The sequence below is a fragment of the Nilaparvata lugens genome, chromosome 11 (assembly GCF_014356525.2).
Source record: "Nilaparvata lugens isolate BPH chromosome 11, ASM1435652v1, whole genome shotgun sequence".
NCBI classification, from domain to species: Eukaryota; Metazoa; Arthropoda; class Insecta; order Hemiptera; family Delphacidae; genus Nilaparvata; species Nilaparvata lugens.
The window spans coordinates 18265826-18288658 of NC_052514.1; the positions used below are offsets into that span (position 1 = coordinate 18265826).

A 22833-nucleotide genomic window follows, 5' to 3' on the forward strand; every position below is an offset into this window, starting at 1 on the left:
TTCTCAATCTCAATGAGACAAGATTTCTGGTTTATGTAGGCTATATTTTCTCCAATTATTCCAGAAATTATATTATAACTGAATGCTCCCCTCAAAAAACTGTATTCCTCAATTAACTTTCTAAAATTAATTTTATTGAGTTTTCCATTACCTACCTTGCATTTTAAAGACTTCTCAATATCTAGAATGGTTTATATTGCTATAAATAAGAATTCCATAGTGCATTTTATTCCGGTTATTTTCATATCAGAGACCTCAAATAAGAATAACTCTACTGTTGTTCAAAGAATAAAAAAGAATAATCCATCATAAATAATTCAAATAACAATAATTTATTGTGAAAGTTCCTTGGATGACTGGTGCTCTTAGTCGCATATTATATTCTATATGAATATTCTCTATTCTCTGGAAAGACGGCCATTCAAATCTATCATATATTACAAAGTTGTAATGTTTGAATTTGAAAAACAATCAATTTATTATCATAATTCTAATTTATTGATAGCTTGTATCTCATTACATCATGTTTTGTATCAATGATACGCAAGGAAATCCTTCACAAGCAATGCGCTCTAGCGTGGCTTTTCAGTAACTACGAATTTGAGCCTGCGTCTATAGTTGACTCGAATCCTCGTCTGTTCTTGAGAAATAACACATTACCGTGCTTGGCATCGACTGTTCACTGCTCAGCGTTCAGTTATCAGCAACGACAACCTGTTCAATTCGAAGACCTTTCTTCAGTAAGTATGTTTTCCCACTTTATTTGTGCTTTAAAAGTGAAACTCAACGTGCCCAAATAGGCTAAGTATCATCAACACCAGGCCTACAGTTGCTTGATTCTTGATTTGTTGTTCAGTTGGACAAAAGATAACTACAGTCTCTTCATTACTCTGGTTGTCTACAGGGGGGAGGGGGGTAAATAGACGCAGAGCTCCTTAAAAGAGAGGTGTTAATGTTTTGGAAGTTCCCAATAAAAGGTCAAAAGTGTTTACGTTTTTGATTTTGCGGGTGTCCCTAATTTATGCTGAAGAGTATGGAGCTATCTGTTCTTAAGATTGGCGAGGAGAGGACGTCATTACAGAGATATTTATTGAGATTCATATAATTCAAATAGTATACTGCCCATATAACTGATCAAGTGAACAAACGACTTTGTTTTGTCAGGACACTGAACAAAACATAGCGTGAAGTTGTAATTTTCTATTTTAAAATTTTTGTAGCTCCAATGGGTGATAAAATATTGAAATTCATGTGGAATTGACTAGGAAACCAATTAAAATGGTTGAAGTTTGTATCTTCAACTATAAGTTATTCAGATATCTGATGTAATTAGTTCTGAGGCGGGTCCTGTAGCCTATATAGAGGTGATCTGATCTTAGCATTGAAATTACGAGTGGTTTTTGATTCAAGTAAATCTATATTTGATCTAGCTTGTGCAAATCGTGAGTTTTGTATTATGAGTATGCAGTATGGTGTGAGTTGTGTTTTTGAGAATGTGTGTTGAATATAATACATGTTGAAATTGAAGTTGCTTTCCATGACGAAACACTATATAATAACTTTGTTGAAGTTCTGACACTGTGTTACTAGTAAATATTTGAAAAACACTTACTTTTTTGGAGTCTTGAGGAATGCATTTCACTCCTGAAGAGGAGCTTCAATGAAGGAGTGAAATGCATTCCTCAAGACTCCAAAAAAGTAAGTGTTTTTTTCAAATATTTACTAGTAACACAGTGTCAGAACTTCAACAAAGTTATAATATATGTGTTGAGAATATGTACAATATATGCTTTTGAGAATCAGAATCAGAATGACACGCTTTGAGATGACTGTAGAAGGAATCAAGGTCAATCACTGGCTATGTGAGTAGGCTACAGTATATACATTTCTACCGGTTTTAAATCACTGCAGTTTTTCTAGTTTGACTATCATATTGTAACCGAGCTTCTGATTTATTTTTATGTTAATTGTTTCCTGTTGACTTTGTTCCGCACTGTGAATCATGGTTTTGTGGTCTCGTCTGGAATCTGGAAATTCGTTTTTTGAAAAAAAAATCCACTAAACTCTATTTCATTTTCATTGTTGCATCGATATATTCATGCTGTATATGCTGTTATGCTCTTTTCATATCAACTCTAATGATTGTGCAACTTTCCATGAATATTATTATTTGTATTTCTAAAATGGGAAGTATAATATAAAGTTCATTATACCTTTGAACAAAAATATAAAAATACTACTGAGACTTCCTCGTTTTAGAACTAAAACCTACTATTAATTATTCTTGAATAAGTTTAAGCTTATATTCAGTATTTATATTCATGATAGTATCATAAGCTATCACTAGCGATTTCTGATGAATAGCTTTGGAACAGGGTTTCCTTGAGAGATCTCGAGTTTTCATAAATATGTTTTCCTGAAATTAAAATCTATGCGTCGTTAATTTGTGCTAATATCAACAAGAAAGAATAAATAAAAATTCTCTGCAGTGTGCTTTACAAATATTATTTTTTATTCGAGACTGAACATTTTTATTGGAGCATTATCAGAGTCATTGATAGAATATTAAATTAGAATATTGAATAGATCATTGATTAGAAAATCAACGTAAATAAAGTTTTTTACGGTATAAGGAAATTTCAGTAATATATGGCTATATTGTGTCTCTAATGATGATAATTATTCAACTCCATCACTCTCAGGCTCTCGAGATTGACAAATGTAGTGTAAATGATGTAGGCCCAGAGGCAGCTTATATAGGCCTAGTTGACAGGTGATTTATGTTCCTCTTCATTCAAGCTGCTGTAATGTTGAACTGAGAAGAGATTATGAATTGATTTGATTGTACTGAAACGTCTTTTTGTCTACTATTGTTGAGGTTGAAACTTGTTCATGAAATCATTTGACCTTCAAGAATTGGTTTCAACTGATACTTATTATTACTGTAGTAGGCTACTCAACTAACATTACTTACGATGATTGATGTCCTATTTTTCTTGAATAGATATATCCGAAACCCATTCTTTCCCTTTGGTAGCACGGCTCATGATATCAGGCTATACATTTACATGCGCCCATACATATGCAACAACTCTAGATTCTAGTAATATCTACTAGAACAATTTTTAAAGAAGGTTTCAATACGATCAATGTAATATGTACAATGAAATAAATATTAGTAAAACTATTTATACTAGGGCGTGTTTACAACATTGATGAAGTCTCAGCGAAAATCCGACCTGATATGGAGATCTATGTGTTTGTGTTTCATTCGAGTTTGCATAATGAAGCTAAAGTAAAGGGATAGAAGTGCTTGAAGTGAGTAGAATGAGGTTGTTATGAGAAGATTATTATACTAATAGTTCTGTGAACAGTAGACCTCACGCAGTATTCTCATCCACAAGTACCTGATTGAAACTATAGACCTTATGGAAATACAGCAATAGACTGGCTTCTCCACACATCTGTGTAATCACTTGTCAGCTGATTTATGATAAATAATTCTATAGTCTGATTTTTACTCTAATATTGGCGTATGAAGGAGGTTTCTTTCTCCTTTTATATTATCCTTGAAATGCAAAATTTCCAAAAACCTTGTATATACGTCGACGCGCAATTAAAAAAGGAACATACCTGTCAAATTTCATGAAAATCTATTACCGCGTTTCGCCGTGAATGCGCAACTTATAAACATTCGAACATTCAAACATTTAAACATTAAAACATTAAGAGAAATGCCAAACCGTCGACTTGAATCTCAGACCTCACTTCGCTCGGTCAATTAAAAATCCGTACAAGAGGACAACTAGGAGGCAAAGACCTTGGGAAAACCACGGCTGATATGGACTTATTATGGAGTTCAATGAGTCCTAAAAATGCGAAAAATAACCTTGAAATCAGAAATTATAACGTGGAAGCAAAGAAACGCAATGAATGGTGAAACATAACAAGGCCCCATTTGGGGGTACAGGACAATACCTACTATTACTTCAGGCCCCACAACTAATTAATGACGTCATAACATGTAGATTGATTCTTCCTAGATCATAGTAGTTTCAGCTACTAGCTTATCAATGTAACTTTTGTTACTGTATCGATTTTTTATTGGATGGAATACTATCTAAATTTCAGATTAAATACATTTGTATTTATTAAATAGAAATTTTATTGAAATAAAAACACTTCATTCCACAAATGCAATAATTTATCCATACTTTCAGCTTGATAGACATAGGTCTACTCGATTCAGTGATAGAGCTATTGATAAATTCATCTCAACCAAAAATACTTAATAATAGCCTGCATCAGAATTGAAGGAGAGGTATTAAAGATAAACCAAATTAGATGTAACTCTTTTTTAAGAAAGAGGCTCCCACAAACTTGATCACAATAAATCTGTCGTACAAAGAAACCCATCAGGAATGTTTTTCAGTTAGGCAAAACCTTTAATATTATGATGTTATGGACAGTTCCAACACTTTGCATTTACTTTTTAATTTATTAGTTGAAAAGTTCTTTCACACACTTTATTTACACTGTTCTTGCTCACTCTAATATTACACTGTTATTTCACATTTTATTTACACTGTTCTTTCACAACTCAATTAAATTCTCTACTCACACTTTATTTACACTGTTCTTCTACACTTCATGTAAACCGTTGTTTTGTAGAATTGAAGTTAAAGTTCTTTCTTCTTATCGCTCGTATCCATTTTCGTTTCAAAGTTTCATCTTTCGGAAAAGAAAATACCGTACGGAAAATTTTGGAGTCTTGTTATATAATTCCAGCGACAATTAAGTACACAACAGTATCCCATGATTTAAAACCCCAAATTCATTATTACTTTTCACAAACGAATATTAGAAGAATGATAAACAAACCATATTCATTGAAATGGAAGACCGTGAAAATTGAATATGTAATTCCAATTTTGTTGATTACCATATCAGATGTGATAACAAGCATCAGCGCTCTTATTTCGCTTGCTTGCGGCCAGTAGATCATGGATCTACATGTGATGACGTCATAGTTTATTAGAGATCAGTTTTTGGGCCTGAAGTAATAGTAGGTATTGTACAGGGCCATTAAAGGAGAGAAGACGGAGGAAAGAATTAAAGAATCAGAGCTATTCCAATGCGGTAGTACAATGGAAATATTCAAGACATCAAACTAATGCTAATAGGCTATCATAGCATTAGTTATAACTAACTATAATCACAACCTAATAATGTTTTATCGAACTAACAAATCTCGTGATATTATATCATAACTCTTAACCATGAGACTACTTCTTCCATTTACCTACAAAATAATGTTTTGTGATAATTATGATTTATTTATGCCAATACAAAGAGTCGGTATCGGTTTAGTTACCAATATAATTATTGCTTTGTGTAACAATATATATTGTTTCATTGCTTCACAAAACACTTACGAATCGCTATTCATAAAAATGAAAGCTCTCAGATCTCAATTTACGTTCGCATCGGAAAAAGTTCACAATATTGTCAATGCATTTTTTCTTTATCGACTCCTGATTTATTAATTTCAAATAGACTAGTAATAATATTGATAGCCTACGCTTGATAATTATGTGTAGGAATAACCTTTATATACCGCTAAAACTGGACCTCTGAAAAGTAACATAATCGATTCTGAAAGTTCCTCATTTTAGGAGGAACTCTCACCCTCATCCAGATAATTTCAATGTAAATCTTATCGGATAAATAAGATAAACAAATCAAGAAAGATACAATTGGAAATCGAATCACTGCTGTAATAAAAACTAACTTTACACATCAGACTGATAAATCACTTTATACAAACGTTTTTCAAAGACAGATTTGAAGATCCGACGTGTTTACCTAGGTACGTATTTTGGGATTGATTCAGGGCTCTCTGCTGAACATTTTAACATTTTTGTTACATAATTTTTTATTGATAAAGAAAACAGCGAACAAACACGTGGATTATTCACACTTTTAAGGCTGAGAATCGACAACAGTCCATATAAAAAGGAGCGGGAAGCCATGAACATGACTTTTCCTTGAACGCTTCTCCCAGTTCTGCGAAAATCATCTTGGAATACTGACTAGAATTTATTAGATTATTAAAATGAAGTTGGATCGAAATATTCGAGACTTCTCTTTCCTCGCTTTTGATGGCGTTTATTGAAATATCCGCCTGTCAGTTTTCCCTATTCGCTCTCACACCCAAAACATCTATTCTCTTTCTCCTTTCCCTTTTTATCACAATAATTCGATTTGTCCATCTCTTTGCGAGCTTTCAATTTTCCTCGTGGATTTCATCCACACTAACTTCTCTCAGTATCTTTCCTTACGGTACTCCTGATCCTCTCCTTTCTTCATCTTCCATCAGCATACAATGTTTCTAACGTTCTTGGTGCCTTCTTCTCCTTTCTCTCTTCCTCTCCTCCTCCCAACTACCGAGGTGATTATCCATTTATTTCTCTCTCTGAGCTTGATTTTCCTGGTGCACCTTCCATCCAATGCTAAGTTTCTTCCATTCCTGATGCCTTCTCTTTCCTATTCTCCACTCCTCTTTCTAACTCCGAAGGTGATTATCCATTTATTTCTCTCTCTGAGCTTGATTATCCTGGTGCACCTTCCATCCATCCAATGCTAAGTTTCTTCTATTCCTGATGCCTTCATTTTTCTATTTTCCTCTCCTCTTTCTAACTCCCAAGGTGATTATCCATCTAGTTCTCTCTCTGAGCATGATTTTCCTAGTGCACCATCTCCTTATTCTTCATCATCTTCTTATTCTTCTTCTTCCTCTTCTTCTTCTTCTCTCTTCTTCTTCTTTTTCTTTTTCTTCTTCTTGTTCTCCTCCTCCCCTCCTCCTTCTTCTCCTGCTCCTCCCTCCTTTTTTTTTCTTCTTCTTCTTCTTCTTCTTCTTCTTCTTCTTCTTCTCATCCTGCTCCTTCTTCTTTTTTCTTCTTCTCCTCTCCTTCTTCTTCTACAGGAGTGGTTATCCACTTAGTTCTTCCTTTGTGCTCGACTTTCGTGGTGCACCCATCCTCACAGTGTCTGTGGTCGTGCAATGTGAGTGTAGCCTTGAGGTTTTTGCTCAACATCAGCAACAACGGCAACATTGTAATAATTATCAAATTGCAGTGACGTAGTGCTGATGGTACTGTGGTAACTCATCCATCACAATCCAGTTCGATTAGCATGGTGGCCTGTGGTCTGTGCTTCCCTTATTATTGTAGCTATTCGGCGAAATAATTTGAGCTTCGACTATCTAATGTCTATGTTCCAATGTCTAAAAACTATCTAATGTCTATGTCTATCTATTTTACAACTGTTCCGTAGTGAACTCTATTCTAAGAAATTGGTTTTTCTTCAATATCATAATCTACATGCGAATCCGATGATGAAATAAAATGAATAAACTTTTAAAAATTTGACTGAGTCACTGTCAATGTTGTAGAAAACTTTAAATTAATAAACTTTTGTTTGATTCTCGAGTTAATTGAATCGGTTTGAGATGGTTGTACAATAGCAAAACCTGTGTAGAGCTTAATTCAATGTTGTTGATTATTGTTTCATTGATTCAATGAAATATCCGTAAACTGACTCTCCACAACTTCAAATTTTTTCACTAATTTTATTGCTCTTGCTATTTGTGTCTCCCTCATCCTAGTATGAGGATGAAGATTTGAAAAAAAGACTGGTTACTGTCAAGAACTGATTGTGTTCTGTACTGAATGGCGGCCTATATTGAGTTTGATGCAAAAGATAGTAGTCCAATTTGAGTATTAGAGAATATAGTTATGGTTGGCGGTTTCCAAATCAACCTCTGACTAGAATTAGGTTCATAATTTATTTATTTATTATTTTTCAAGAAAGCACTGACTAAGAGAGAAAATCTAAGGATACTCCTTGTTTACTATTTTCTCTCCCAAATTTAGATAACAAGTCCGAAATAGGGTTGTAATATATCATAGACGTTATAATTTTGGTTGATAATTATTTTAATAAAGCCGAATGAATAGGAAATATACAGTATTCTCAAAGTTATCGATGAGCTATTACAATTATATTGAGATGGAATTATATATTATTTCAATATAGATCAAGAGAAGAGAAGAGAAGAGGGGAGGAGAGAAGAGTGATGCACTCAAGATAAGAGTGAATAATGAGGCTTTGAAGATTGGAATCATTTGAGTGGAACGCAAACATGACGTTGGGAGTCGGGTGGTGAAACCTACTGTAAATTTCATGACGAGAAATCAATAGCTGTTGATAGACCTTCCCGTGTCATTGAGGCTATTAATGAATGGAAATCAATATCACTCACTATCAATAAAAGAGCGTCGCAGACCGACCCAACATCAACTGCGTAGGTGTCGTGAAAACGGATTCTTGTTCTCTGGATATATTTTTCTCACTTTTTTGTATCACAAGTATTTCAACTACGAAGCTTTTTGTTGAACAAAAACCTGGGAAAATACGATGAGATATGCAATACCATTCATCTATTAAATTGAACCGCATTATTGGAGTACATTGACTAGTAGATTTTCTTAGCTTCTAGACTACTTCATTGCTTCACAAAATTTGGAATAGCATTTCCAAGATGGAAATTCAAAACTGAAAAAGGAGCTTATTTCTGAATTTCAAATTAAAAATTTTAATGAAAATGTATAGGAATAAGTTGATGCCATCCTATTTATGCTGCTTTGATGAGTTTCGTCTCTTCGTTAGAATTTAGACATTCCAGCAATATCTGTTTGGAGTTGTTATATCGGTGAAGTAATCGTGGAAATGTTTAGACTATACGGGTTGAAATAAGTATCTGGTCAGTGTCGTTCACTGATGGTTCCACTACAGTAAACAAGATTTCACAGTCCTCTCTCGTAACATCACTTATTTAGACTACATTTATCTGAGACAAAACAGCCCGCTTCTTCTCAATTTGACTGAGTCGATCGTGGTCTCTATCTCTCTCAAGCTGAGTTTCAAATTCCTTGTGTACTAGGCTATCTGTCGACAGTCTGTTTCGTATTTGTAGGCATTTCCTGAAGGACTGATAAAGCTGTCGTGAAACGTCGATTTATTCACTTCATCTAGAAGAGCCTATACAAATTTGTCTCTATTATTTATCAAGAATCTATTTGAACAATGGCTGTCTTGAGTAGTTCTCTAAAGTCATTATTGATCTCACGAATAGAGAGTAATTATTGAGATATTAATAAATTGAGAAAAATAAATTCGTATGGTTTTGTGGATGGGGAGGGAGTCACTTGCTGGAGTCCCTTGAGGTGGGAAGGTCCCACATCACCTGAATATATCATTCAAGCCGTCAATGGGCCTTACGACTGTCATACTTCAGCCGGGAGCCCGGGACCGACAGTTTAACGTGACCATCCGAAATCACGGGAGTGACCGGTTTTAAAATTTTTGGTGATGAGTGGGTTTGAAACCGTATCTCTTGGCTGCTACGCAAGCATGTCCAATCATGTCTAACGCTAATCTCCTATTAGGTTTTTAATAAAGGCAGCTAATTAATCAATCAATCAAGCAATTCATCCACTAGACAACGAATTACTCCGTGGTGTAACTGGAAAATGAACACTCGAATCATTCCAATATTAATATGCAATCAAGTATCCCCTGTTCTCTTTTTGTGTGGTCAATTCATTATAAGATATTATTACTTTATCATTTTATATTATCCCCGCATCTGATTCTCGATTCATTAATGTTCCAATTGATTTCTACTGTATTCAGTTTTTCACCAAATTCCAAATATAATGGTGATACACGTAACAATAATTAAAGAGAAACTTTAGTAACGCCCTTACAATAATGAATGATATATTCAACAAACTTTGTTGGAGATGCAACTTATTATCACTATCATATAATTGAAATAAATGATAATCATATTAAAGTGGAACCGCGATATAGTGAACCCCATTATGATGCAGTACATTTTTTCTGCAGTGCCTTGAATCGCCCAAATAATTATCTCAATATGGACCAAGGCTTGGCAATATGTTTCAGTGAGAAACAGTTGATGATTCAACTAGGAGAGTGAATGGTTTTGAGCTGCCTCGCCAGGTGTGGGTGAGACTGAACAGATTAGAGCAGGATAGAGGAAATGCCAAAAAAACATGCATCGATGGGGTCTATCTGACACCCCTCTTTTTGAATGTGGTCAGGAGCAAAACATGAACCGAGTGTTCATTGACAAGACTTCAGGGAGGGCTACAGAAGTTGCATGTAGCAGATGACGAGCCCATGGATCGGTTCAAAAACTTAAAAGTGCATTTATTATAGTTTATTTGCTTCTATTTGTCTCTTTTCATTTGTTTCTGTCTCTGTCTATCCATACGACATACTTTTAATGTTAAAAGGCTACATATACGGTGCAATTATTTTGGCCTAGTGCCATAAACATTTATTCCGTTTCAGGGTGAAATCAATGAGCCCCCTTATAGCACATATTAAAGTGTGAATAAGCCCTCATGTCTAATAGTACACAAACCCCTACGTAGTACATTTCTCAATAATCTATCCCCGTCATGATAAATTTTGGTTTGCCAGACTGCTATATTAATAGTACATATTTTCTTCATTCGACCTCGATATAGTTCACCCCGATTTAGTACAGACTTCGTAATAGTACATAATTCGTGCGGTCCTTTGAGAGTTCAACAGTACCGTATATATCGAGGTTCCACTGTATCATTATAATGTCCATCCTCTCGCCATATCGTCGTTGAAATAATTATTCTTCAGTTGAAGATAAGTCAAAATCGTATGGAAGAGAATTTCATTAATATAATCTAGTCATGGCCAAAATAAATTGTAATATGGGTTCTGAATATAATGAAGATGTCTCATCCATGATGATAATTTCAATGATTTTTTTAGAAGAGTTTGTAATTTTGTGACAACTTTGCATCGGATTCTATGTTAATATTATGAATATTCAAATTGAGATCTATATTGAATTCTCTTTAATAATTAATTCACCTAGAATTTAATGTATTAATCCATCGAATAATTTGTCATGAATAAGAATGAAATTGCCTTGAAGATTTATCACTGTATCTGAAAATAATTAAGATAAAATAATTGGAAGAACGGTTTCACTTCTTCCGTCACTATTATTAGGCCTATAACAAGAGTTCAAAACTTAGAAATCATCCTTTTTGACGGGGCTAAAGAAATTCAACAACAGTGTATTTTTGAAACATTTGTCATTCGCATCGAAGGAATTACCGTGGAAACTAGAATACACTCTATAAAAGAAATGAAGTAAGTTTTGACATTGTGCTATTTGTTAGGAAGTTCGTAATGTCCGGCATTATCTAAGTGACGTGCAAAAACTGTTATCTATAGATGCAAGTCAAATTTTTCCTTGTAGATAAGAAGTTACTTTTTACTTTAAGAACATTGGAAATACCCGCATGACATTACTCAAAATTATGCAATTTATGTAATCGAGGAACGCATGTTAAAAATGAGACTAGAAGAGACATAAGGAAACATATTATGTAGGACATGAGATCATGGAAATCACGAAATAAACATGGAGGATTACAAGGAGTCTAGATTTATTTATAAAAATAAAGAAATAATTTTTCTAAAAAGTATGAATTTGATATTGGATTTCGATCATTGATGTAAATGTTATAAAGAAATTATAAATAATTATATGTTGTTAAACTATAGCGATTCAGGCTTCAAGATATTCATTTGGGAATAGTGTTTTATTCAATTTGTTAACCAATAGGCTATTATGAATTGAACATGATCTATAGTAGCTCTGCCTTGTTTGCACGCTCATTTACAGAACGTGATCTTTGTCCATTTTTCAGATTTATGTTAATCCATTGAACGTGATTTGATTCGAAACGAATAAATTCAAAATGACATGATTTTCATCCTGCTCAACAACTGTGCTGTCTTATTTTATTCACAGTGCTTGCAATAGGTTGATATTTAATCTATAACATTGTCCATTCAGCATTCATTATTACACTTGTAGGTATCATATTATTTACATTGATTTTCATTAGAAATCGACTGCAATAATAAGGATAAAATACGCTTTACACTGCAAATATTGGTCAAATTGTTTTTCATTGCATCATGATCAAATTATAAGAACATTTATTTCCCCAATAGGAAAATATTTTATATAACTCATACTATCCAATCAATCCAATGTAAATTTATATAATTATCTGTCAAATAAGGTAACGGAATCATGTTGTAGTGGTCCAGGCTTCCAGGCTACTTATTCCCAAATGAATAGATCGATTGTTCCTCAACTCCTGTCAAACTTTTATTTTTTTCCCCTGATATTATTTTTGTGTGATAGTTAACATAATGACATGAGCGTAGTTAAAAACTTATTCAAGATAAATATAGGATACAATAATAGAAATTCCATATCCAAACAACACACGAAATCATGAAATACAAAAATAATTTGAACAAATTACTCCAATAGGATATAAAACTAAATTAGGTAAGCCCTTTAATTGAAAAACTGTAGAATCTATTCAGAGAATGTCAATATTTTCACTTATAAATGGAAAACTCTCTTTTGCTGAATGACGCCCACATGAATAGGCTACGGTATTCACTTGTACCTTAATGAAATGAAATAGTGTCGACATTATCAAAAATTCAAGTGCGTGATGGGGTTTCAACTAGCAAATGTCTGCTTATCAGCGCCTTATCTGACTGAGCCATCTCTGTCCGCTACAAGCTAACGATCGGAATACCTCAATAACGAATAAATTCATTATAATTTAGCGCATGTTATTGAAGAGAAAATCTGAGAGCAAACTGAAGAATTATAAGAAGGATGTTCAATTTCTACCATTCATCCTAGAGAAGGCCTATAGCAAAGAACAGCGTAATCCAGGATGAATGGTTCAATCCATCGAATAAAATATAGTAATAATATTATTGACATTTAAAATTTTCGAACTTCGTTTATTTATTCTCATTGGATTCTCATATCAATAATATTAGAATTGTCTCAATACTAAATAGCCTATTTACAACGATTTCATTATTTTTGCAGATCAAATTGAATCAAGATGAGTCTCCCCGAGCTGGAGGAAACAGTGTGTGGCTGCAGCGTCAGAACTGGCAGTAAGATCATAGGATGGATGTCCCTGGTAAGTTGTACTTCTTTCGAAGCTAGAAACATTTAAAGTTCAAATCGACTGATTTCAAATCCATTTCTATCATGATCTTTCATCATGATCATGTCTTCTTGCTTGATTCAAGTTACGTTTGTCTTTGTACACATTTTTGATCAGTATGGAGAGAAATCATTTGATATTAAAAACTTATCTTGAAAATAATAGAAGGCTATTCCGAAAAAGTTCGATTGTTGATAACAGGTGTACATAGTCTAGTCACGTTGTAGTGGAAAAGGGCCGTTTGGAGAATTAATTCCGAAGATGCTAGTTTTTTCGTCCAATGATTCTGGAGTATTGAACAGCTTTATACCTAATACAAAAGTTGACCTTCTAGCCCTGGAGCTTTTTACAGAATGCCAAGAAAACCTCGGATTATTCAGTTTTCTGCCATTTTCGCCAAATCGATTCATCGGACAGAAAAATCACTCTCGCCTTTTTAATATACTAGTAGTATACTGTAATAGTAATATAGAGAATATTTTTATGTAGCTGCTTTTGTTCTTCAGGCATGAATCATAACAGAGATTGAGATAGAAACAACTGACTCATCATAAAGCTGTTTCTCTTCAGAGTTTTCATGTTAAGGGCTATAATAATGAAGACTGAAAGTTTATGTTGTGGGCTATTTATGAATAGTCCACAAGAAAGAGAGGAGTCCTAAGAAGATAATGAATAAGTTAGAATAGCTGCTAAACCTCTAGATGTCCAAAATTGTTTTGCAATTATTCCAATTGGAAATGATGTGTCGCGTTCAGTTTATAAGAAACGAAACAAGCAGGCCTAGTTGAAACAGAAGAAGATGATATTTTTAGAAATGGCTACCTGGTGAAAAAATTGAATTACTTAGCTCAATCATCTCTACTATATTTCAAATAGTTCACGTCATCATTTGGAATAGGATCATTTGTACTATTTCGAGTTCCGGAGAACATACATACTGACTCGCTCATTAGGCCTACTTTTCAAGTCACTCTAACAGGATCAAATCAAATAAAATTTATTCATAAAAAACAATTACATCAAAAACAATTACATTACAAATTAGAATACTATAACAATTAAAACAATGAAGTTTTATGCATTGAATGATTTCTCAATAGGCAAAGATAATTCAATGAATAGATATAAACCCCACTATAAAAATTATACCGTACCGGTATGTGTTGGGGTATAAGTTATTAGTTGCTTGCTGCGTGTTATAATTACTATTTGCAAACTTATTCATTCACTGATATGGGATTGAAGTTTTTTTATAATAAAATTGGTAAAAATTTATAATACAAACAAAATTATGAAATTGGTAGATGGATATTAATGTTCTATTAAGGATAATAATAAGAAAGTTAATTTTTAGAAAAATGAAAAACAGTAAAGAAAAGAATGAAGAATAAATAGTTTCAATATTTACAGTCTAACTAAATTTTCACAATTTTCCACTCCAGCAATATCAACCAACCAGGAAAATAAACTTTTTTTGAACCTGTGTCTATTGAATTCTTCCCTAATGTAACTTGGTATTGAATTGTAAAGTAGTATGATGAAAAGGTAGTATGATGTCATAGGTGTATGAAGAAGCATCAAACGATGTTATTGAATCTGGAATATTATGTGTCAATAAGGCGGAACAGGAACGCCTTATTGTGTTCTAGGAAAGTGAAAATCTGGTCAATCTTTAGAAATTTCAAAATAATGTACCAAGGCTGTACAGTAAAGGAAAATAACACATTGTTCTCTTGCGAGGTGAAATTGTGTAGCGATAATGTAACAGTAGTTCAATAGCCAAGTGCTGAATAAATATTTCATGAATGTTGTTAATGTTGTAGGTCATTGGAGTCATAGAGCTGGTTGGGATTATCAGTGTGCTGATTTTCCTCTCGCCTGAAACTCTTGAAGACATCAAAAACTATGACGTTCCAGAGGATAATATCGCTTACACTGATGTTGGTTAGTTAAAGTTCGATTTTTCGTACCTACTGTATGGTTGGTATAATATATAATTGAACCTTCTTTTCTATGTAAATTCTATATTCCAGTTTTCAAACTTTTCAGCTTAAAATCTAGCTGAATGATTCAAAAAATTTGTGAACAAATATCTCTACTCTTACAATAAACGGTATAAATATCTTATTCACTAGTGGAATGACAATCAAGTTTAATTTATATATTATATTAGAATGTATTTCAAGTTTTTTCAATTAATTTTCACTCACGAATTCCTAATTATGGTGAACGGATAGATATTATTGTGTATGTCCTTTTAATGAATTGTCCAGGTAGGCTACCAACAATCACAGCCTTTATTATTATTACAGTAGTGTTTCCACATCGTTTGCAAATTAGTTTCATCATGTGATTCAACTAAAAGAGTGAAATACCTCTCAAACAATATATTAAACATATTCATAACTCAAAAAATTGAGAATACCGTACTTTATCTCATTGAGAATATGCTCAAATCTGAAATTGCAAGTTTAATCGTGAACTCTATAATTATTCTCATATATATGTTTAATAAATTCTCCAGGTGCAGCTATTCTTGCAATTGCAGCCTTCATTGTTCTGATCTCATTGTTCTGCACTGTTCTACTTCTTATTGGAATCATCAAGGTGAGAAGTCCACTTATAATAATAATAATTATGATTATGTATATTTTCATAGAACTGAATTTAGAAATATGAATATTGAAATTGAATGGCCCCTTATTCATTATCATAACTCTATAACAGTTCACATCTTTCTTTGATCATTAAAATTTATTGAATCGAATTTTCGATAGCAAAAGTAACAAAAATGACTTTTGAGCAATATTCGAAGTATGATCAACGGATAAACTAATCATTCTTTTTGAACGTAGCGGCAAAAGCATGTAGATTTTCCACTATTAGGCAAATTCAAATAAAATTTAAATTACGGTATCTATATCAAAATAATTTGATCCAGTTTTGATGGTTTTAAGTCAGATCAGACACGGCATGGCAGAATCACAACCACATTTAATGCAGGATTTCCGGAGTAGATAGCAGAAGCAGACTCATTTTTGTGTCATTTTGAATGTAGGTAATTACTCTATTTCTAGGTAATTACTCTATTTCTAGGTAATTACTCTATTTCTAGGTAATTACCGTATCTTGTCTTGATACAATATCAAACGTACTAGACCTACCCTTATCGCTATTTGCTGCTTATTGCAGAGATTGCATTAGCAGTATTCTAAGACATTCTCCTCAGTCAAGTTAATTTCTATAAAGTTAGACTGACATTGGCAATGCTTTGATTGAATTATCTTGCAACCGGTACAATTCCCACTACTTCTTCACACATATCAATTTACAGATTATCAGCCGAATGCCAAAAGAATAAAAAAGAAAGTATTGAAATGATAGAATATTCAAAATATTTCACAGTATAAGGTATGAATTGATCTGATATGACTTCAGCAATTTTTAATATTCACATCACAATTTCCTTATTTCCTTCATTTTGTAACTCACATAGATATAAAAACCGAACAATAGGACAATCAATATAATTTGGAATATACATCATTCAATTTATTCAAATTCGATTATGTCTGAGATTCATTATTCAAATCCATTTAATTGAGAGAAAAAATATCCAAGAAAAATTGACGTGTCATTACAATATTAATTATAGCCTTTTAGTCCACTGGAGTTTGAAAATTGTACTTCACGTATCTCTTTCAATATTCAATATTATTCGTCCACCTTATTATAGTACCTACGGTATTTCATTTATGAATATAGTGCCACTAAAATTGTTAGAAAATGAGAAACTATTCATCATAATCATCACCGTACAATAACCACATCCTGTACTTCATCCGTATCCTATATTATAATCCGTAGCAGGTGGAACTTCATTTTCTGACGTAGTTCAACTCACATACATTACAGGAATATGAAATAATAAGAATATTGAATCTTCATAGCCTGGTTTTATACATAATCATAAATCTATGTGAATTTACTGCTTTTCTCTTTTTTATTAGATTACCGTTTCCTAAAAATGAATGTGAAATATAACACTATAAACAAAAATTTTAGTTTCGTAAAAAAAAACTACATTCCATTTTCTAGGATCGTCATACCTTCATCTACCCCTGGATTCTTCTCCATATCATCATGACCATTGGCAGTTACTTGGCGGGTATATAATATCCAAGAAAAAATTGACGTGTCATTACAATATTAATTATAGCCTTTTAGTCCACTGAAGTTTAAAATTGTTCTTCACGTATCTCTCTCAATATTCAATATTATTCGTCCACCTTATTATTAGTACCTACGGTATTTCATTTATGAATAGTGCCACTAAAATTGTTAGAAAATGAGAAACTATTCATCATAATCATCACCGTACAATAACCACATCCTGTACTTCATCCGTATATTATAATCCGTAGCAGGTGGAACTTCATTTTCTGACGTAGTTCAACTCACATACATTATAGGAATATGAAATAATTATGAATATTGAATCTTCATAGCCTGGTTTTATACATAATCATGAATCTATGTGAACTTATTGCTTTAAATTTTCTCTTTCTATTGGATTACCGTTTCCTATAACTGAATGTGATTATAAACAAAAATCTTAGTTTTGTAAAAAAAAACACATTCCATTTTATAGGATCGTCATACATTCATCTACCCCTGGATTCTTCTCCATATCATCATGACCATTGGCAGTTACCTGGCTGGTATTTCTTCTCTGCTCACTCACGGACCAAACCGCGAAGGAGCCAAGGAAATCGTTGTTGCCCGTAAGTATTTTTTCGAATTTAAATTTTCCTCCAAAAAACTTGTTTTTAAACTGCACCTCGCCTTGATCATGCAGTTGTTCCATTCACCAGAATAATTGACCGAGCGAAGTGAGGTCTAAAATTCAAGCCGACGGTTTGGCATTTCTCTTAATGTTTATAATTATGTTGTGCATCTACAGCGAAACGCGGTAGGCCTAATAGATTTTCATGAAATTTGACATGTATGTTCCTTTTTTAATTGTGCGTCGACGTATATACAAGGTTTTTGGAAATTTTGCATTTCAAGGATAATATACAAGGAAAAAGGAGCCTCCTTCATACGCCAATATTAGAGTAAAAATCAGATTATAGAATTATTCATCATAAATCAGCTGACAAGTGATTACACAGATGTGTGGAGAAGCCAGTCTATTGCTGTATTTCCATAAGGTCTATTAGTTTCAATCAGGTACTTGTGGATGAGAATACTGCGTGAGGTCTACTGTTCACAGAACTACCAGTTTATATGAATTAGAAAAAATATTTCATAGGGATAATGACGAAATTACCTGAGATGTAGTTGTTGATGAAATCTCAACAAGAGCTACTCATACCAAGTTCAACTTACCACACGATTACAATTCGAAATTAATTTACGTATTTCGCTCTACAAAAATATATCAACGGCAATTGCACAGTACCTACAGTAATATGAAAAAACATCCTATTGGAGGAATACCAGCTCAATTAATTTGATCAATCTAGTCATTGTCCTACAATGAAATAATATCTGTGTTGTGAGTTGTGAATCCAAATGAAAGCCAAAGTTCCAGTTACATGTAATATGCGTCAACACCCTCCAAGTCTGACAAGACTGAGAAGACATCTCCTATTCATTATAACTATTCAATGTTTTCTATCCTTTTAACTTTTCAAAATAGGTACAAACATCCTGTGCATATAAAAAGGAATGCTAAACCTTTTATTGTTCAGACTCAACGATATGTGAATTGACCCAAAATCACGGCATTTAATTATTTTACAAAAGTATCCAATGATTTTTGGAATGTCACAAATCCTAAATTAGTTTGTCAAGAACATCCATCAAAACCATCAAGGAACTTTCTGTTTAGACTAGATTGACTTATGACCAAGATTTATGATTTTGTTCATTCTGTTCCATAAAATGGTGGCATCACAATAAACTGATTGTTCAGAATCATTGCAGTCTGATAGAATAAGGCGATAGTTGGTTTGGAACTCGCAAAACTCAACTTGTATAATATCATTTGAATATTTCAAATCACTATTTGATAATCGGTTTCCGTTAAAATGAAGAATATTGTAATAATTGTTATCAATAAATTGTTCACAAAATAATGCATGCAATTCATTAATATCAGTGTTCGAATAATTTGTCCCAGTGTGATTTTTTTGAATTCTGTATCTTAGTAATATGAATTATTTTTTACCGTACCGGTAATAATAAATTAAAGTGATGATACACTCCTTTGTTAATTTGGTCTTGTAGGTAGTGAAATCGTATTTAGATTATCGCGTGGATAACAGGTGACATATATATGTTCAGTTTGCATGTTCTGATAATGAGGTTGCTCCATTAGTTCCTGAAAATAATTGTTAAAAAATTAGTTGGAAATGACGAAGGTTAAGGTTGAGTGTTTATAATCAATACCGTAGGTACTCAATCTATGATTCTGCTGGTTCTACTTAGTTTCATGCGAAATATCTTATTCTTGGAAAATACAACATTCTGTGTGTAATTTCCCATTTTTCAAAAATATTAGAATAATTACAATCAATACAAATGAGATAAATGACTAATTATTGATGAAAATAAATCGATCACTTTGCAAAGCCTATTCACTTTTGCAGTATAGCCAATAGATTTTCAATTTTACTATTCAAAAAGGTATTTGATAATATCATTATTCATTGGTTTCATATCAATTGTCGAATTCGGTTCGGTCAGAATTTATACATTTACTTCACTATCTCTACTGGATGCATCTCTACAATAGTCTGTGTCGAAATAAAATGTTATGAAAATGTGCAGAGATTCTTAACAGTAGTGTGTAAAACTTGAAGAAACAGAATTTTATGATAATGATATGTAAGTCTTGAGAAATCATTTTATACCGGTACTATACTAGCTGGCCCGGCGAACTTCGTACCGCGAAATAGTCAATGCATCTCATGGCAAACTTTAGCTGGATGCACACCTGAGGAGGTGCAATGCGGTATTTTGCATCCAGGTGCTTCTTGCTTCTTGCTTGGAAATTGAATGGCATTTCTCCTTTTATTTATATAGATATATATTATCGTCACAAAGTTATATAAAATCGAGCTTTTGTTATTTATTAATATTTGAAGCAGCTACGAAATTCTTGAGAATTAGACAACTATTGTTAATTATTTCTTCTGTGACAACTATGAGACAACTATTAATTAGACAACTATTATTCTTAATTTCATTAACAATAGTTGTGTGAAAATTTTAAAATTTTATAATTTTTGTCTATTAATTAAACAAGTATTGTTAATTTCTTCTGTGACTTGAATATTTCAAACCCTCTAGAATAATTTCAAAATTTCATTAGTAAGAAGAATAATATTACCTATCATTGTTTTTTTTCAGTTATTTCGACCTACTTCGTTCTCGTTGTCAACAGTCATTACATGAGTGTAAAGAAATCCACACAGAAAGCCGTTCTTGTCAACTGCTGAGTCGACAGCATTTGAAGTAATCGCAATCGACTCATTTCCATCGAGGACTTGCCAATCATTGTCTATTTACTCAAATATATTGCAATGGAACTATTTTTCCTGCTTTGTGTGGAACTCAACATTTTGACTCATATTTAAAGACATTTTTCCCTTGATGAATGCATGTGTGATAAATAACTGTGATTGAAGCTCATTTTGAGAGAATTTCTCGACTAAAATTCAATAATTCAATCATTCTTATTAGATATCGATCCATAGGATCAATATTTGCTCCCTTATTTCTCTAAATTAGTATGATGGAATTTTGAGAAATCCTCAGCTTTTGGGCGTTGAAATTGAATGGTTTTCTGATTGTATTATCCCCAAATATAGACCTATACTATTTTATTATTATCAGATATAATTATTATCAAATACATATATTCTATTCATACACTTATTTTTTTAATGAGCTTTCAATTTTATGTAATCGCAAATGATTGATCACTTCATACTTTCCAATAAATTATCATGAATATAACTTTGAAACCAAAATGATTGCTTTTAGTGTATAGGCTATTTCAACAAAATAGAATAATGTTTTTTCTTAGGATCACATTGAATATTTTGGCGTGGACCTAATATTCATGTAGAAAATGATTTACTTGGGATATGATTAGACCTATAGTCCATAAAGTGTTTTGCTTATACGCTTACTGGTCGTAGAAATTTTGGGAAATTTATTGTGACGTAGAATTAGTGCTATCATAGTTTGTAGAGACTTAATAACATCTATCATAGTTGACCTTGTTTTTCACCTATCCAACAGAATTTGAAACAGTTTTAGTTTCAAGTGCCATCATTAAGAAGCCATAAACCTTTTTCACAGTAAGAATTTATGTTCTATCATCAGAACTATTTTATCCTTGACTATCCATATTCATTAAGATCTGATTTTAGCTTAAGGCTTGCGAGTTTCAATAATTATTGAGGTCTGCCTTTTTATTTTTGCGATACCTTTTAATGTTTTAATCATTTTTATAATGTAACATTACATGAGAATATATTACTTCAACTTAGTTTGATTGAATATAACTGCATTGATGAATTATTGCACTTTGTAGTTTTTCTTGACTTCCCTGATCATATTAGGTAATGAAAAGTAGTCTATCGAGAATGATAAAAATAGGTACGGTAGGTCTATTACTTAATCATTTGAAAATGAAATTTTTCATAAATCTAACAAGATCTTGACAATTTTAGTACAGTATCGGTTCTAAAAATATTCCAATGTGAAAATAAACAAGATGCTTAGGCTATAGCCTATAATAGACTAAAATTCTCCATTTTAAAGGCACACTTATCAAAACTTCAAAGGGAATTCAAACTTGAATGTGTACTCTTATTTGTGGTGTCAACCTTATGTATGATTCATGCTTTATGCATAGAATCACGCATGATGGATCATGAATTATATTAATATTATGTTGTCAGTTAACTTGGTAACGCTTTAATCATAATTGGTGTGCGGCTGAATAATTATTGATAGTTTGTGTTATTAGAACAGATAAAGGTGGACTGCTGTGAAGGCGTAATTTTAAGTGGACTGTAATGAAGGTGTGACTCACGAATAGTATAAATATAGATAGCTATATACTATCCTTGTATGTGACTGCTGTTTAGGGACGAGCTGTTTTACTCAGTGTTCACGCTGATAAGCTATCGCTTGAATAAGCCAAGAATCAAGCGCCTTCTACTACCGTTGGAAGGGTGACCGCTTGAGCCAACTCCTCTGAATATTATTAATGAGTGGTAAAATCGCTTCCTGGTAGTTCTGAACCCACCTAAAACTGTAGGTACATTCATCGCCCATTATCATCATCCTCATCATTACCCACGCACAAACCTAAAAGTTCATGTGGGCATCAACCTCAGCAAATAAAATGATAGGCCAAATTCCAGAATATGTTTAATTAATAGTAGCATTCAAAAACTATAGAAAAAGGAAATATCTCATGGAATAGGTCGTTCATGTTCCAAATTTCAAGCCGATTTTTGTTATCTCAAGTCGATTACTGTCGACTGCAGTCTATTATTACTGTTTTTGCTGAATGAGGGTGTAAGAAAGACACAGTATGAGAGACTAC

General features: G+C 32.8%; 1 protein-coding gene across 4 annotated transcripts; it reads left to right on the forward strand.

Annotated features, from left to right (window-relative positions):
- Positions 1–587: 587 nt before the first annotated feature.
- On the forward strand, positions 588–21802 carry LOC111054991. Of its 4 annotated transcripts, none has more exons than XM_039437747.1 (6): positions 588–740; positions 13076–13172; positions 15023–15143; positions 15724–15806; positions 17851–17983; positions 20619–21802. In XM_039437747.1, the coding sequence occupies exons 2-6, from the start codon at positions 13092–13094 to the stop codon at positions 20705–20707; spliced, it is 507 nt and encodes a 168-aa protein (XP_039293681.1). In that variant the 5' UTR covers positions 588–740; positions 13076–13091; the 3' UTR covers positions 20708–21802. The 4 variants fall into 4 exon arrangements, with proteins under 4 accessions (XP_039293681.1, XP_039293682.1, XP_039293684.1 ...); XM_039437748.1 differs by lacking the exon at positions 588–740 and adding an exon at positions 11931–12021; XM_039437750.1 differs by lacking the exon at positions 588–740 and adding an exon at positions 11934–12511.
- Positions 21803–22833: the final 1031 nt, after the last annotated feature.

Bases quoted from the DNA above. Each gene is read 5' to 3' on its own strand.
- LOC111054991 (XM_039437747.1), top strand. From the start codon at position 13,092: ATGAGTCTCCCCGAGCTGGAGGAAACAGTGTGTGGCTGCAGCGTCAGA. The intron at 15,144-15,723 runs GTTAGTTAAAGT...TAAATTCTCCAG, and splicing joins TATCGCTTACACTGATGTTG to GTGCAGCTATTCTTGCAATT. The intron at 17,984-20,618 runs GTAAGTATTTTT...GTTTTTTTTCAG, and splicing joins CAAGGAAATCGTTGTTGCCC to TTATTTCGACCTACTTCGTT.